This window comes from Athene cunicularia (assembly GCF_003259725.1).
Source record: "Athene cunicularia isolate RWA chromosome 2 unlocalized genomic scaffold, athCun1 chr2_part1, whole genome shotgun sequence".
Taxonomy (NCBI): domain Eukaryota; kingdom Metazoa; phylum Chordata; class Aves; order Strigiformes; family Strigidae; genus Athene; species Athene cunicularia.
The window spans coordinates 27,860,240-27,878,032 of record NW_020799095.1 but is presented as its reverse complement, the minus strand read 5'-3'; the positions used below and the strand labels follow the sequence as shown (position 1 = coordinate 27,878,032).

Genomic DNA, 17,793 nt, shown 5'->3' with positions numbered 1-17,793 from the left:
TTTTCTCCCCCTGTACTGTTGAGGAAGGAGAGTGAGAGAGTGGCTGGGTGGGCACCTGGCATCCAGTGAAGGTCAACCCAGTACAGGGATCAAGGTGATTTGGGGAGGAACATGTCTGGGACAACAGAGCAGGGGCTAAAAGGGGCTGGTGATATGGAAATGGGTGGCTTTTCAGACCATGATGTTGGTCCGACCATGCCTGAATCATTGTCATCTGTTCCATCTTCTCATTAAGCTCATATTTCTAATTATTTTCCTGGGTCACAGGACTCTGCTTTGTGCACTTTTGTGTATGTAGGTCTGAGTACCAGCAACTGAAGTAGAGACCTCATGACAGAGGGATCCCTGAGCCTGAGGTGCCAGCAGCTGGAGAGACCAGAGTGCATGCATATGTCGGCACATATATCAGTGTGTAATGGCTAGTGAATATCAAGCTGGACTAATCAGCAAGTAGGATAAGTGGCCTGGGAGCTGCATTTCAAATCAAAACTTCAAAAATTAAGTCCACAGGTCAGCCAGAAGGCCTGTTGAAGGCAAGTGGAGATGAGAGGATCCAGGGACCAGTTACTGATGATCTGCAGTGTGTGTGTGTGAGGTAACTGGCAGGTCCAGGTAATCCAGCACCAGTTACGGGATAAACAGCATCCAAAGCCAGTTACCAAAGGGATCAGCATTATTTATATGCATATTTTTTCCACTGCTGTCTGTAGTCATGTGGGTGCTGAGTGTTTCTGTTCACGTACATGTGTGGACAACCATGAGTTGCATATGTATGTTTGCATGTGTGTCTGTTGGGATGCAGCCTAGCCTCTTTACTGGCTGGACCTGGAGACGTGGAGACGCAGCAGCTTTGCCTCCCATGGATTACCATCTTTGCCAGCCCATAACAGTCTGGGGCCTTTTACTAAAAATAGAAACGTACAAAGAAAAAATATATGCCTTTGAAATCTCTCCAGAAAACATGACATGGTTACTTTCCATTTTGGAAGCAAAGAACTATCATTTCAAGTTTTCTTTGTTGGACTGTATTGTAAATACTGCGGAGGAGGTGATAGAAACATGGGACTGTGGGGAGGCAGAATGGCTTTGTGAAGGTGATTTTTTTTTTTTCTAGAACAGGGAAAAATAAAAAAAGGTTTCCTGTTACAGAAGATTCTAGAAATTGAGGTGAATGCTGAGGCTGAAAATAATACCACTTTTTTTAACATTCTTGATGCCTGCCAATCAGTAAAAGAGTTCTGACATTGAAGGCATAGCTAAGCTAGCCAGAGAAAAACATTGGTAAATGTGCCCAGGATCTGGCTATAGGAAGCATTTCTTGTTTCCTTTGCTATAATTTGGGAAGTATTTTTCAGTGCAGTAGAATGACAGAGATCAAAGTAGTGGTGGTTTCCTCTAGGCTGAAATTTCCTGATATGTTAAATAAATAAGCAGCTCTTGAAATTTCCAGGTGTCAGAGCAGAGATTCCCCTGCAGGTTGGGGTAGGCTACGGTCTTGTCTTGTCTTACCTAGTTTTTACGGCTGTTTAAGAGGTTTCAATAATGACTAGTCTAAGCAATTGTAATGCAATCAAAGAAAGTCTGTTGAGATTACCAACATGTTATATATAGGATGAATTTGACACAACAGTTGTTGATGTCAGAGGGAACATTGCATAGGTCACAACACATTCCAGACTGTCTTCCCATGTCACGTTTTGTTGGGCTTTGGGTTTTTGCGGTCATGTTGAAAATTAGTTTTGGATGTATTTGAGGAAGATGGGTGCAGACTTTTTCAGAACATGACTTCTCTCAAGTTGAGAGGATATTAAGGGATTTTTGTGCTGTAAAACTATGTGTCAAAGAGAAGTATTAGAGAAAACCCTGTTAATTTCTTTGTAGATCTTCTGGCTTTAGACAGGTGCTTTAGTTGTTTATTTTCTAATAATGTTGAACCAGCTCTGAATTTCAGATAGTTATTTATTTTCTGGAGATGCAAATTAAAAAGAGGGTACTTCAGGCCACTTCACTCTCCAGTGTTTTGTCTGAGACAGAAGTTCTATAAATGTTTAAACTTTGAGATCCAAATTGACCTAAATAATTCATGCTGAAATCTTCAGAAAGGTGCTACAAAATACATTTTCTTTATCAAATTTCTGAAAATCTATTTTCAGTATGCCTTGCCAGCAGGACTTGGTGTTCCCTTTTAAATTACTTTCCTAACTGTACTTCTGATATAAATGTGAACAAAAGAAAAACAATAATAAGGTTAATAGCAGCTCTTTGGCTAATAAGGATAAATGGGGAAAACATTGACTTATGAACCAAAGCAACAGGGTCCCAGTATAAGGAAATTTGTATTGAATGTATGGACATTTTCAGCAGGTTGTTCAGAAATCATGGAGGAATCTTTTTTTTTCCTCTTTTTTTTTTTTTTTTTTTTTTTTGTTCTTCATGGCAATTCTTTAAATGACTAAGTTTGTGTGGTGTTTTTCAGGCAACTTTACACCTCATTTGTGAAAAAAATTATGAAGGTATAATAGCTACCTATGCTTCTTCCCTAAAAGTAGTTTTTAAAAGTTTTGATTTCTGATTTTAGTATAAAAGATACCCACCTAAGTATTTTACTTTTCTCCCACACAACAAAAGAATTATGTCCTGCTTTAATAACTTAAAATACTACGATACATTATATTTCATCTGAATAATTTATTAGAATGTCATTGTCTAGATTATTCACTTTTGAACAACAAAAAGCAAACTTCTTTTAATTATCAACAATCACACAGATAAATTGACTATTTAGAATATAATTTTTATATATGATTAATTGTATTCCTAAAAGTATGTTTGCAATGGAAGTATCCATATTAGACTCCTTTTATAGTCAGTGTAGACCTAGCTAATAAATCTAGTCAGAATAATTAGTGAAGGCAACAGCACAATTCTGGTTTTTTTGTGAAGTTGACCATAAAATATTTTCAACTAATTGTGTGCCGGAAGTGCCATTTTCTTCCCACTGATTATAAAGAGCATCTAAGAGAAATGGATGAGCTGTAGTTGTCTGCATGGTAATTCTCCAGAGCTGAGAGAAGATGATTCTCATCCTAGAATATGCTAAATCGTGTAAAACTGAATAGGAAGCACCTGCAAAGCCCCACATTGAACACTTTCACAAGTTTACAGTATCAGACACAAACGCTGTTTGTGGGAGATACTGCTTGTGATACAGTGTTAAATGTTTTACTTTGGTGGTCTGTGGTGAATGGTCTGCAGTGTTTGGATCCATCCAAGCATGAGCACTGATGTTTATCTGAATGTTTTGTTGTCATTATGCTCAGCTGCTGAAAAATACCTGGGTTTTGGTTCTGTAAGAGCCTTTCCAGATTAGTTATTATTTTAGGTTATGAGGCTTGGTCACTTACTAAATGCTTTGGAATATGAAATACTGAAGGGAGGTTTTGATCTGATGTAGGAGAGTAATATATGAAGACCATGATCTGAAGAGGCTTTGTGGAAGTGTTTATAAAGAAGCAAGAGGACCAAGTGAATTGAAATGCTCATGACTTCAGTACCAGAGCATGTGATGAATGGTAGAAAATAGTCACTTATAAGGACATTTTCATGATAACCCAGTCTCAAGAGCAGTCAAGAGGATGGAGGAATGATAAAATTAAGAAGCTTTTAATACTGGACAAGTTCTTACTGTGACTGAATCCTCACTTGAGAAAACTGTTAAAGACAGAAAACAGTGGGGATGCTTAGAGGAGCAGCTACACGGAGTAACAGCAGTAGTGTTTGCTGGGTTTTTCAAAGGTTGTCACCTAGTTGGGTACTGTTTTCTAAAGTACAGCTAAGGTAGGTTGAATGACTCAAACCCTTATCTGACTTACTCCCTTGTTGATTTTTTTTTTTTTTAAAGCTCAAAATATCATTTAAAAGCAGTTCTCACTAACTAGATGTGTGGCCTCCCAAGGTGTCTTCCCTCATGACTTCCTCACAAAATACAAAACAGTGGGTAGGCTTTATCTTGACAGTGGTCTGACCTACGAGCAGAGCTCAAATGCCAATCAGCTGCTGTGTTCTCAGCTCTTGAAACTGACCTTTTTCTAGCTGATTTCTGATTATTTTAACCTTAATAGGTTGAATATGCGATGCCTACAGAGTTCACTGGTCACAATACAGCCTTGCTTTCCAGTTACAGGTGCCACTGCTGAGTTATTGCTTTCTCTTGCTACTAGCTTTTTCTGCACCCTTAGAAAAGCAGGAACCTTAGGTTGCAGTGCTCTTTTCTGCACATGTTCAGACACTGTTTAAATGCTCTTACTGAAATGATCATCAATTCCCCACATTGTTCTTATTTTTCTTTCCTTGGAAATCAGATACTGCAGGCTAAGATCACTTCATTAGTGACTGGTGAGATGAGATATACTAATGCAGCACACTGTTAAAGATTTCTTATTCTGTGTTACCTGTTCTCCTTAGTAGAACCCTTGTGAACATTTTACCACAGGCAAAGTAAAATTATGTTTGGGTTGTAGAGGAGTACAGCTTTGGTCCTTGCCAGCCAGGATGACTGAATCTTTATTTCAACTATTTTTGTAACCAGGTAGAGTTTGTGACTCTGCTGAGTTGATTGATAACTGCTGAATCACTGTGTCAAATGGCTTAACTTCACCCTGGGGCTAGAGACACACGTGGCTTACTTACCAGAGAAATCTGTTGGCTCAGTAGTTACCAGAACAATGACTGAGACTTGCAGTTTCTGATAAACAGAAGTAAATTTATCAGAAATAACTAATTAACTTTTATAGCTAAATGCAACATACAACCAAAATATTCAGTGACATTGTATATAAACTCTATTTTCCTTTTGGCTAAAATATAGACTGTGGATTATTTGATTTTTTAAAATTTGTAAATTTTGTTCAATTTAAATGTAAAGAAATTACTTCATTGAGACATTTAAGGAAAATAAAAATTAGTGTCATTAAAGATCAAGCAACAGATCAAAAGGATTTTTCTGGAGAGAGAGACAGAGGAAGATGAGATGTTCTCTGTGATACATTCATAGATTTAAGAAATAGAATAGAAATGATGCAAAGCCTGTTAGTATTTGCTGTGTAATGTCATCATTATTGCTGTATAAATAATACCAACACTAGATGTCATGCACTACTAGGTGATTTACAAGCTGATATGTAGATAATGGTCCCTGAGCAGAAATACAGAGCTGTGTGTTTAAACAGTGAAGATAACCCACTTATTGGTAGTTTCATGCTTATTATTTCATTTGATATTTGTTTGAAACCAATTAAAAAATAATAATCTCACAATTATCTGAGAAGAGAATTCAGTGTGGATAGTCTTTTCAGAAAAAAAAAGTGTTTGAAGGGAGATCTGGAGAGAAAGCTGGAAGGATGACACCCAAGTGTTGGTTCTAGCCATAAAGACATGTATAGAAGAAAGGGCCAGAGACAGACATGAAAATCACACAGATTCTGCATTATAGAAGACATGTAGTCACAAAAACTGTGGTAAGCAGTGAGGTCCAATGGAAGCAGCTTCTCATTAGGCAGTCAGCCCTTTTTCTTTTGAAATGTCACTCAGAATATTAAAATAAAATCCAGAAGTGGCATGGCTCATGGAAACAGTTCCTGACTGTCCAGGGAAAAGCCAAGCTCAAGTTGCTCATAAATAAATACAGTAGTTTTCTGGTTAAAGATAACTTAAGGATGTTGCTGATAGGTTTCTGCATCAGGAATGATTTATTCTATGTTTTGGTGCTGCTGTTTCTCCTGACAGGTGTAGGATCCATATATAAAGCATGATTTTTATTTTTTTTTTCCCCCACACTATAACAAATGTAGGGATTAACCAAGTTTTGTGTTCCTCACTTTCAGCGTACACTATCTGTGGATCTGTGCTCCACAATTCAGTTGTGTTCCTTTGCCACTCTCACACATCGTCCCTCTTGGTTTTTTGTAATTGTACCAAGCCAAAGATTACTATTTACAGAAGGTCATACTTAATCATATTGGCTGACACAAAAACCACTAAGCCAAAAAACCTTTTCAACCTATTTGCATCTTTTTACTAAAAAGAATAGCAAGTTCTTTATCAATGCATATTTTCTTAGGTGTCTTTAGGCAATGGGTTACTATGTTACCATGCTGATCTACCTTTAATATTTTTTGGAAGCAAGCTATTTGGGGAAACCATAGGTGGAATTACAGCAATACAGTGAAAAAGACTTTAAGGCTTTACAGAGCCAGTTTAGGAGTAAGTGAAGACAGTGCTTGCATTCTAGGCAGTATTTTTGTACTGAACATTACTTTAAGTCCGTAACTGAAATAGGCCCAGAAGAGCATATGTTGGCAGAGTCAAAGATTTCCATTTGAACCTTAGATTGTGCAAAGTAAAAGACTTGATTCCTCTGTACCATAGTCTGGAATTTGTTCTCAAATTGGTGGTTTTCTATAAAAATCTGCAGAAATTGTTGGAGTACTCAGGAAGTTGATTTATCCTGTTTTGCCAGACATGCCATACTTGGTAGGAGTCATATAAATAGGAACAAATGGGAGGCATTTCTGTTTAGGAAAAGTACAGAATTGGAGGGCAGAGTGGAGGACTTGATGTATGGGTTCTTGAAATGTCTGTGAAGGCTTCAAATTTCAGAAGGAAGAATTAGCTCTTCACAGACTTCCGTCAGCAGTAAGTATCATTGACAGTCTCTCAGATGCTTCCTTTGCTGTTAGCCCAAATCACCACTGGTATAACCTCACTCCTTATTATAGCAGGGTATTACTAGTGCTTACGGGAGTTCTGGTGGTGTTAGTAACCGTTTTTAGGCAAGGGGCCAATTGAATTTAAGGCTTACAAAAAGTCAGGATAATAGTCTGTTTTTTCTTTGATAAATGGTTAATGATCTGTCAGCAGATTCTTTATCTTAGAATAGAAATAGTCTCCTGCCCAGGTTTTTACCTCATGCAGGAGATTCCTGGGCTGTAAGAGAAGCTTAAGAATCTTAATGAAACAAAGGAAACTGTAAGTACTAACAAAGAATTTTCCAACACTATATAATGAATAAAGATATCAATAATTACTTTTACTAGATGTGGCTTTCATCATCAAGTGAATAATAATACTCTTCACAAAATTATTTAAACCAGCTCATACTTCTATACAGCTGTCAGTAATTACTAAAAAGATTTCTTCAAGTGCTTGCTAATACACGGTGGTTGTTTTGTTATAGTACATTTGGGGGGAAAATTACTTTGAGTTAATGAAATGACCATGGTTATTCAGGATCTAATGCATCAGTATTGACCTACTGTGTTGGAAGCTGAATGGTTCAATAATTGTATGTATTAATTCATTGCATATGAGTTTTAAATTACTGGCTAACAGGGCTTGGGTCTTCTGTATCTTGTTGTAACTCATGGCTTACCCAATACTTCTCTTAATGTTCAGAAACCTGTGAGCTTTAGGTTTGTGCCTGCACTGTAGTTTGTAGTGTAATTTCTTTAATAGCAAGCTGGGCTTACATGGGCTATCTAACCAAAGGACCATAGGGAATGTTGTGAGAGGGAACCCTGTACAGATTAGTTTACCTTTTTGCTGCAGCTAACCTTTTTCTGGTACTTCACTTGTCTTGCTTAAAGTAATGGTGCAATTTCCTATGTAGTTTATATTGTATACGTAAGTGCTTTGCATTGAAAAATCAATAAATTTCACCGTCTTTGAGCAGATTCAGACTTGCTTTAGTCTTCAGCTGTCAGAACTACCTTTATAATTTCATTTTATGCTAGTTTTTATTTTGCTTTTATTTTTCTATACATAGGTACATTTTCATGTTGTTACATGCATGCATATATGTACATGTGTATACATATATATAGCTATAATGTATATGGCATTCATTTAGAGAGGCAAAGAGGCTGTAAATATGGTGGTTTTCATGCCCCAGATATGAAAGATTCTATTAAAACATGAAGAAATGGTTGTGTTGATGTTAGTTTCCTGGAGTGAGGGAATGTGCCAGTTGTTTATTATTCAAGTTCACAGCCTTGTGATCTTGAGTCTCTTGCTGCTTTTCTGCAAATACAGATAGTAGTAGGCGTGAATGTTAGAGCCCTTTCTTTCTTGTCACTGTTTTCAACACTTTTTTGATGATTTTGTCACCTCAAGTTTGGATTCTGCAAAGAGCTACAGCTGAAAGCAAAATCTGGAAACTGCAGCTAGAGTAAAGTCTAGCTGCCTTACAGTTAAGTGGTATTTCCTACAGGCAATGCGTATTTTCACTCTATCAGTACATTTCCAGGTAAAATTTAGCTTTTTAGACCTCTGAAGCTGAGAGCCAAATTGCAGGGATCTATAGCACTGCTTTGTGAAACTCTTACTCACCAAATATCAGTGGTAAAAATGGAGCCCTCTCAAATAGTGAATTGTTTATATAAAATGTATTAATTTACCCTTTTTTGAACACCAGTCATCTTCTCTGGACTTTTTAAGTCATGGGTTAGGCTGGACTTTTCAATATTAGCTTGACTTCCCCTTACACTGAAGATCTGATCCTTTGACTTTTGGAAGAGGTTAAGGAGAGAAAAAGAGGAAATACTGTCGCACTTTGAAGCCCATTTATGTGCCCAGAGTGAGGTGCTCGTTGCCTTTGGCAGCTCCAGTGTTTGTCACACCCCTTCATGAGATGTAGAAGTTAAGTGACAGCAAGGAGCACAAGTAATCAAACCTAATTTTTCTCTTAAGCCCAACACTGTTTTTTACAAATGCCACAAAATTGGTCTCAAAAATTTGCCTGTGGTTCATACTGAAGTTTTAAACATATTTAGAGAGGTTTGGACAATTTTTAAGCAGATAACTTTGACAGAAGGGTAGATGTTGAGCTTAGGCAAGGGAATAGCCTTCTAGGGAGGGGTTTTTTGACTTCTCTTTTGGGAAAAAGAAATCTGCTGCTACTTCTTCTGCAGGAGTTGAAACCTACCTTGCTGATAGACATTGAGTAGGGATTTTCTTTGTGCTATGATGTGATAGTAAAACAGCACAATGATATTTTAAATCCATCCTAGAGCTTATTATTTCATTAAGGTGGAAAAGTGCCTTTCTCTTTGTTGAGTAACAGAATCTGCAGAATAACAGAAAGCAGAATGTAAGCACTTCTCATGTTAGATTAGGATATACATAAATTCTTAAAACAAGAGTTTTATTGGGTTTTTTTCCAATAGCTTAATTTTATGTTGAAGAAGAATGTACTAATAGTTACTTCTAAAGCTACCTTTTAAACTACTGTTTAACCCTTTAGAGAGAAACTTTGGATGTAAAAGGGGGTACTGGTCTGACAACCTTCAAATTCTACATTTATACAGAATTTCAGCCTAGGGCAGAACCATCTCATCACTGAACTGTTAAGAATAGGGTGAAATATCTACCTCGAGCTATGGGAGAGCATTATATCCATTCAGCATTTGTCTTCTACAAAGGTTCTTCTGTAAACCTACATAAATCTCAGTAATGGAAAACTAATAGATTACAACATATAGTCAGTCAAATAGGGATAAAATCCACATAGCTTGGGATCATTAAAGAGAATTTCAGCAGAGTTGCTTGGAAAAATATAGTGAGGCTTTTTAAAAATTAAGGGAGGAAGATGAATATATCAGGATGGTCTCTAACTGATATGATTCAGTTAACCTTGATATTATTTTAGCAGAGGTTATGAATATTTTTGTATGTAAAATACTGCTTTGTAAGAAAAAGTGTCTTGATTTATGGCTTTCATGGGTCACCACAAAAACATTGTGCTATTCTGAAATTGGATGCACTGTAACCTGATTCAAGAGTGAATCACATGCTTTAAAATGCCACATTGTGGAATTCCACTGATGATAAAGAGCTAAATACTGAAAACAAAAATGTACATTATAGTATTATCAAGCCTAGAAGGTAATGATTAGATAGCTAAAGATACTAGAGAAACTTCATCTGGTTTGAGAGGAGACAGTTAAGGTCTTCTTGCAGTTAAAAAAAAATGCAAGCCCTGGTTCAGTGTCATACAGAAACCACAGAGAGTTCTTCACTGAATTTTAAAGTTACATTTTACTTTGAATTGTGAAGTAGCAGGAATTAGTAAAATGAATATAAAACAACTCAAAGTGGGAGGAAAAGATGTGGTTAACAAATACCCAAAAGACCCTACTGAAATTCAAAATACACAGGTCTAATTAGTGCAGCCATCCGGCATGTTATACAGTGTAAGTGCAAACTTTGAAATAGAGTTCAGGCACTTGATGTTAAAGACAAAGTGCACCCTTTTTGCAATACTGCATTGTTTCTGTTAGCTTCGTACCCCAAGCTTGGTGCTATGCCTTTGTGATGCTTCACTCTCGGTACTTCCTCAGTTGTGTGTCCTCCGGGATTCCCGCTGAATGCTTCTGCTTTCAAAAAACTGGTACTTTTCCTACCATACCACAGTCGACTGTAGTGATTGTATAAGGGACTTGGCACCGTCATTATCACACTTTCTTCTCTACTCATTCCAGAGTGAATTTGAAGTTAACAGATGTCTGCTACCTTGACAAACTTTGTGTTACAGGTATCAGGTAAAAATAGCCAGGCCTACTGACTTGAACGTCAAGGTTATCTAGTTTTAAAAACTACTGAAAAATAAGCCAGTGGTGAAGTTTTTTACAATCACAAGATCCACTGCCTCTTTCTTCCTACTAATGTGATCTCTATTTTTTTTCTTAAGGAAGATGCAAGAGTTTGGGGATGGAACATTAGGAGGCGTATGGATAGTAAATGTCATGGGTAGAGGGAGGAGGGAATAATAAAAATTTTTTAAAACCTTTATTTATAATCTTGACTTAAGGACTCTGAACTGAAAAATTAACAACTTTACATTTTTCTGTTCATACAGCAGTTTAAAAATGCATTGAAGGCTAACTTGGGGGTGATCTTTACTTGAGGTGAAAACATAACAAATGAAATTATATGAAAGGGAATTAACAGAAGAAAAGATACTGATGTACCATAAAACAGATTTTACTGCAAAAGTAAAGGAACTCAGACTTTAGTGAGTCTCCAAAGTTACATCATACAGAGACCAAGAATGACTGACATTTAGCCTTGTATTTTCTATATGTAGGCTTTGCATGCAAAACCTCGTACCTAAGGCATCTAGCATTCTCATATCTAAGTGCCTCTATAGAATTCATCTCCTCATTCCCAATGAGTTACTCCTGCCTGCATTTCTTCCTCCCTCCCTTCCCCGCCTCCACTCCTCTTTTGCCTTTCCCTATCATTCCCCCTCCTTTCCTTCCTTCTGTTTTTTTTCACTTTCCTTCACCTCCTTTCTTTTTGTCTCTAGTTTCATACTATGCCAAGCTGACTCAAATAAACAAATTAATTTTAGATTATGTTTTATACTGGTTAGTATTATCATTTCATGTCATTTTCTGTGAAGCATTTCCCCTATGTTACTAAATACTTTTCCTCTGGGGGAAAAAAAAAAAAAAACAAAACAAAACGAACAACAAACAAACAAACAAAAAAAACAAGCAAACAAAATGTGCTGTCACTTTTTTGGCAACATCTTTAATCTCAAGTTTGGCATATCCGTGTTTACTAACAAATGTATCTATCATGTCAGCTATCATGGAAAGAGAGATTTCTCTAAGGAATAATTTTGCTGCCAAAATAGGGCAACATAGAGGACACTGTATTGGTTTTATCTTTTCTTCTGAATACTTTGTTACCACTAATATAGAAGAACAGTATTTTAGTAATGTTTCATTTTGAACTCAAACTGCTCAGAGATTTTTCAGAGGGAAGGACAGAAATCCAACTGACTAAACAGCTATCATTAAGGCATCATTCCATCACAGGACCAGCTCAACTGTGCCTAACTTTTTCTACTGAAATACTTACCCAGTCTGTTTTCAGTAGTGTCCAAAAGGGGGATTCCACACCTACCTGGTATAGCCTCTTCCTTTAGTAATAGAACAGTTCCGGGATTATTTGTTGTCCTGAACAAAGCATGGGAGAACTCTGAGAGAGAGAGGCGTACTGTGTAGCACCTGATGGGATGTATTCAGGGACAGCAGAAAAGGGAGGTGGCATTTACACTTGTAACTGTAGCATGAACAGTAACTGAAGTAAATAATATTTTCTTTTGTCAGTTTGGTTACCAAGTTCTGCTTTTTGCTGTTCACCAAGAGCAATGTGGTCTGATTTTTGTATTAGACAGTGACTGCCTTCAGGTTGCTGAGCTGCCTGTTTTAAACTGAAAATCTTTGAAATTGTCTTAGTGGTTGGGGCAGGGAGGCTGGAAGCTGGTCCCCAGTATTGACTTAATGAGGGTTCCAGAATAACTGGTTTTTCCATACTTGCAAACTGTTTGGAGTCAGGGAACAGCCTGGAGAAGAGAAGAACAGTGACTTCTGCTGGGTTTGTGTGTGAGGGGGCTTATGGGAACAGTGCAAGTGTTTCCACAGTGACTTCTTGAATGTATGTGCCGTGCTTCTGATTTAGCCTGGTGTTACCTCTCTAGGAACTGTGCTTCCTACCTTTGCACAGAGTTTTTTCACTATTGCTGTCTCTCTGACCCCAGTCCTACAAAGACATGGTCTTTATTCTCTGCCATTTCCTACCATTCACTCTTAAGGGACTTAAGAAGAAAAATACTACTTTAGTATACCTCAGAAGGCTAAAACAAGTTTGGATTTAGTTCTTCCATTTCAGAAATGGGTTGTAGTTCTATAATTCCTTGATGGCAAGAAGCAGCAGAAAGCTGCTTTGTCTCAGGAGCTGTCAGGAATCAGAGTTGTGATTCCAGGAATCAGTCTGTTGTTTCCCTTTCATTCCCAATCTGATCCTTTTTGTCAGTATAGTTTATTGTCCACTTTGAACTGCCTCTAAAGCATTCAAGAGAAGACTTAAAATTCTTGCCAGCCTCTGTCATCTGCATAGGTGAGGGTTTGCATTCTGTTGCACTTCCATATATTCTGGAGTGAGAAAGCAAATAGAGTCTTTCCTCAATGCACGCAGTGCTAGCAAGGAAAAGTATTTTATATACTTTCAAGAAGTAGTAAATACTGAGTTGACATCTGACTAAAGATATAGGAAAGGAGAATGAATTTTTAAGAATTTACTCTGGCATTATCTATTTGCAGACTACCAAATGCACTACTATTCAGGACACAGAGTAGAAAAAAGAAAGTATTTCATCAATCTTGTAAATCAATAACTTTTATTGCAGTACAACAAAGAATTGTAGAATAAACTTTGCCAACTAAAATTTGACACACACTGACAAAGTAATTATATATTTCAGTAATTCATCTAGATCTTGGCTCTTGACTCGTAAAAGGAATGGAGGAGAGCTGTCCAGTAGCAATTATCTATTAATGTTTACCACTAACATGGCTATCAAAGTCTTGGCAAGAAGGAAAGAGCACTGTCATAATAGACCCCTCCCACTTCAAGGAGATTAGTGGAATTGTGTGCTAATTATTTTTCTTCTATTTTCTTCCCACTTGCAGAACTTTCCTTTTTGTTAGAGATGGTAACCCAAATAAACGGAATGTGCACAATGAGACATCTATGCACTTACTGTGTATGGGACCTCAGATCATGATCTCAGAAGGAGCTCTTCATCCTCGCCTGACACGACCCTCAGAAGATGACTGCAGAAGAGCAGATTGTCTGCAAATGATCCTGAAATGGAAGGGAGCAAAGCTGGATGAGGGACAATATGAACGAGCAGCCATTGATGCTGTTGATAACAAAAAAAATACACCTTTGCACTATGCTGCTGCCTCAGGGATGAAAACCTGTGTCGAGGTAAAATCACAAGCCTATATACTGCTATTAGTAAATGACATGCACAGTGTTTCACAAAGCTGTTTCAGGGGAAAAGATCTGATATATTGAGTTAATTCTGTTTTTCATTAATTGTCAGAATGACAAAGATAAACAGCCCAAAACGTACTGTCTGTAGAGAACAATGAAAAAACTAAATTACATATACATTAACTTCATGACATAAGACTTCTGTGGGCGTATAAAAATTGTAAATAATTACAAGACTGTAATACTGGAGAAAAAGCTTTAAAGGTAGACATAGGCATATCTATATGTGTAAGAGAAAATCAGAGCTCTTTTTATTCTACTTTGTAGCTGAGACTGGGAAGTGCTGTTTCAAGAACAGGTTTGGTGTCTTTAATTTGCAGTGCCTAGCTTTTTTAGATGATACCATACATTTGTGCTAACATACTTAAATACAATTACTTTTTTACAAATTAAAAATTACTTTAATGTTTGTAGAAGTAGTGGATAGTACTGTGTAATTGGGAATCATAATGACTTTGAAGATCTCCCATCGAAGTTATTTTTAAACTCTTCCAAGTAATAAGGACTAGTATTTAATTGTGCTGGTAATTTAATTTAAAGAACACAAGAGCAGACATCTAACATTTTAAAAACCAGCTAATATTTTCATAAGTCTGTCTATTATAACATCAAGATTTGTATTTTCAATGGTTACAATTAATTCAGAGTTCAGCATTTACATGTAAAATTTAGGTTATTTTCCTTCTGTATATAACTTCTTGTTTATTGAGACTACACTTTACTCATTAACTTAGTATCATCAGCAGAGTTTGTCACCTCATTATTCACCTGATTTTGTAGATAACTTCTGTGTATCTTAAACAGTCAGGTCCCAGCACCTGTGGGACTTCACTGGTGACCTCTCTCTACAGTAAAAACTGACACTCTCCCTGTGCTTTTCTGATTTTCTTTGGAGCTATTTTTGGTATTCATGTTACTTTTATCACCTTCTAATCTTGCACCTGACAGATTTAGGCAGTAAGTTGCATAGTTCAGAAGTTTCATATTTGAGTTTCATTAGGACTCCTGAATAAGTACCATCTGGTGCTGGGTATTTTTATTAGTATTTGGTTTATTGCTTGTTCTAGAATCTCTTGTGCTGAGACTTCAATTTGAAACAGACTTTCTTGTGTGTCCTTCATGAAGCATGTGTGGTACATGCACAGAGAACCTGGACTCCAACAATTATATCACTTTTCCGCCTTATGTTGAGATTGCTTTTGCACTTTGTCCAGTGACATTTAAACATTGACAGATTTACTGTGTGTGATGTTTTAGAATTATTTAATCTGAGTTGCTACGCACTTGGCACACTGTTCAAAAAATGTTCAGAGCCTTCTTTATTGTGATTTTACATTTACCTTTTTCAGACTTTGTTCTTTACATATTCTTCATCTGGAGACAACTTCAGCTTCTTGTTTCCCGTACAATTACGTCCAGTTGTTGTACCTTCACAGATCATTCTGATGCTTCTAGAATTTTTTCCCATGCTTTTATTTAGTACCACTTTTTGAAAGTAGGCAGTGGATTATTTGTCTCTGTTCTGCTTCTGCAAGAACAGTGAATCTAAGTACATTTTGGGAATTGTGTGGTTCTTTGATGGTAACATTAAGAATTAGGTCTTGTAGACTACTCTGGATGAACTCAGGAGTTGCTTCTCCTCTCATGTGTTTGCCAACTGTTTTGTCTATTACTCAGTCACTAGTCTGAAATTTTAATTTAAGCATCATGTATTATCATAGCATTTTCTCAATATACTTGGGAGGCACAGTTCGCTTTATTTTGGTGGTTTCTGCCCTTGCAGCATTTCTATTCTTGGTCACCATGTCACTTTTATTGTTACAGTTTTGGTCAGGTGGCCATCAAAGCTTTCTTTGTTTAAGTCCAGAATTGTATTCCACTGGGATTCTCTGGTATTTGTCCATAGAGTTAGTTTGTTTATCTGTGTTTGGTGTTTTTTTTTTTAAAAAAAAGGTAAATAACACCACCCTTCTAATCTGTGAAATTCTCTGTGATTCTCACATAATATGTTCTGTGGTTTTACTTTGTTACTGTGTATTCTGTCAAGTTGCCAGACATTGTCTGAAAATTCTCATTTAAAATTTATCATTTCAGTTCCTCAGCCTTAGCTGTGCACCATCTCAAACTGGATACTCTTCTTTATCTTCTGTTTTTTCATTAGTCTTCTCTTTAAAAGCTCAGATAGTGTCTTTTTATTTCCAATAGCCAACACTTTTTCATTCTGCTAGTATAAAGATCATCCTTCCTAGTTTTCTGAGCTTGTAATAAATGGAAACTCAGCTTCCTTATGCCATAAGCCTTTGTCTCTCTGGTCCCCTACTCAGTACTGAGAGAGTTAAGAGGATGCTGCTGTTAGATGCTGATACTTAACCTCCAGTATCACAGCCTGAATCTTGCCCCTCTTTCCTCTGCTCCATGTTGTTACAACTCCACAAGCTCCATGCTAGCAGTTTGTCTTCAACATGTTTCTAGAAATTATTTACACACTTAACTGATTCTCACAAGGGAGGCAAGTCACCTGCAGTCTTTGCTAGCTGAATTATACTCAGATTCAGCTAATTATATACATGGTAACTGAGTAACAGAACAGATATTGCCTGGCTCTTCCTGTCAACTAGAATGAATCTTTCTTTATTTGTATAGTTATGTGATTGATTTAGTGCCTCTTTTGGTGTGTTTGATTTCAAAACAAGTATCAGGCTGTCTCCTAGGTCTATGTTAATACTGCTTTTATCTTGTCAACTTTTAATTATTTTTATATTTGATAAACAAAAATATTAATTGCAAAGGACTGTGTGCTTTTCTCTTGTTCTCTTTTTTAATGCCACTTGTTTGATCCAGCTGCCTGATAAATTCTGGCTACAGACATTTTCAGTCACTGTTGTTCTATCTTGCCCTCCCACAGAAGCTCCGTTTGCTTTTAAACATTATTGTACATTAGAGGACAAATGTGCGTGTCATATCAGAAAACGGAGATATCAGGATTTATCATTTAATGACCTCTTGGAGCAAAGCTGGTGAAAAACACTTACATAAAATTATTTGACATGAGAATGGTTGCTTTTGGTAGAGAAATGGTAAACAGAAGAGAAGTTTAGTAACCAGTTTGTAACATGCTTCAATTTCTGGGATTTACAATCTTGCTTACTCCCATCTGTGAAATATTCTGCCTATTACACTGATTTGTAAAGTGCTCACAGTTGGACCCATATCAGTATGTACTGGGGAAAAAAAAAAGAGCAATTGCATTATCCAGAGAAATTCTTATTTCTTTGTATTCTGTCTCTCTACACTTGAGATCCACAAGCAACTTAGGCTTCAGATTTACAAGGGATTTGAGCAAGAAGTCTTCTGCCTCAATTATTCTACCTTCATGCCCTCAGATGGGGCTATACAGTAGTATTAGAGGTAGACACAGTTGTGCATAAGTTTGTTTCAAAAGCATGAAGCATATGGGTCATAGTAAGTAACTATGTAAGTGAGATCCAGGCAGAATATAATGTTGGAAAGAATCACAGTCACTGCAGAGTAAATTGTAGTTCTGGAGCTGGGCTTCAGCTTTTAACTGCAGGCTGGAAAATCAATTGGTTTTAAACTCATCATGAAAGTTCATCGTTTGTGTTTCTTCACGAGTTATCATTCTATTTCTTACTGTCTGTGATATGATTCATTAGATGAATCCAGCTACTAGACTGCTAGTTCTCCATTTAATTATATAAACTGGGTTATATTATCATGACAATATGTACTGTTCAATTGATTTAAACCATTTCTGACTCTAATTTACTTTCAGTTTGTCTTTGAAGAATAATTTACAGTCTGATCCACATGGATTGATATTTGCCAGAGTTGGGACACAGTAACGTAGTCCAACTAGTTGTGGTTTCT

At 36.8% G+C, this 17,793-nt stretch overlaps 1 protein-coding gene across 5 annotated transcripts in view; it reads left to right on the top strand.

The window, feature by feature from the left end:
- Positions 1-17,793, top strand: part of ANKIB1 (ankyrin repeat and IBR domain containing 1) — an 86,341-nt gene that overhangs the window by 23,799 nt on the left and 44,749 nt on the right. For all 5 annotated transcript variants that reach the window (XM_026843777.1, XM_026843778.1, XM_026843774.1 and 2 more), the window contains exon 3: positions 13,536-13,836. In XM_026843777.1, coding sequence (XP_026699578.1) covers positions 13,536-13,836 — 301 coding nt within the window. The remainder of the gene's footprint in view (positions 1-13,535; positions 13,837-17,793) is intronic.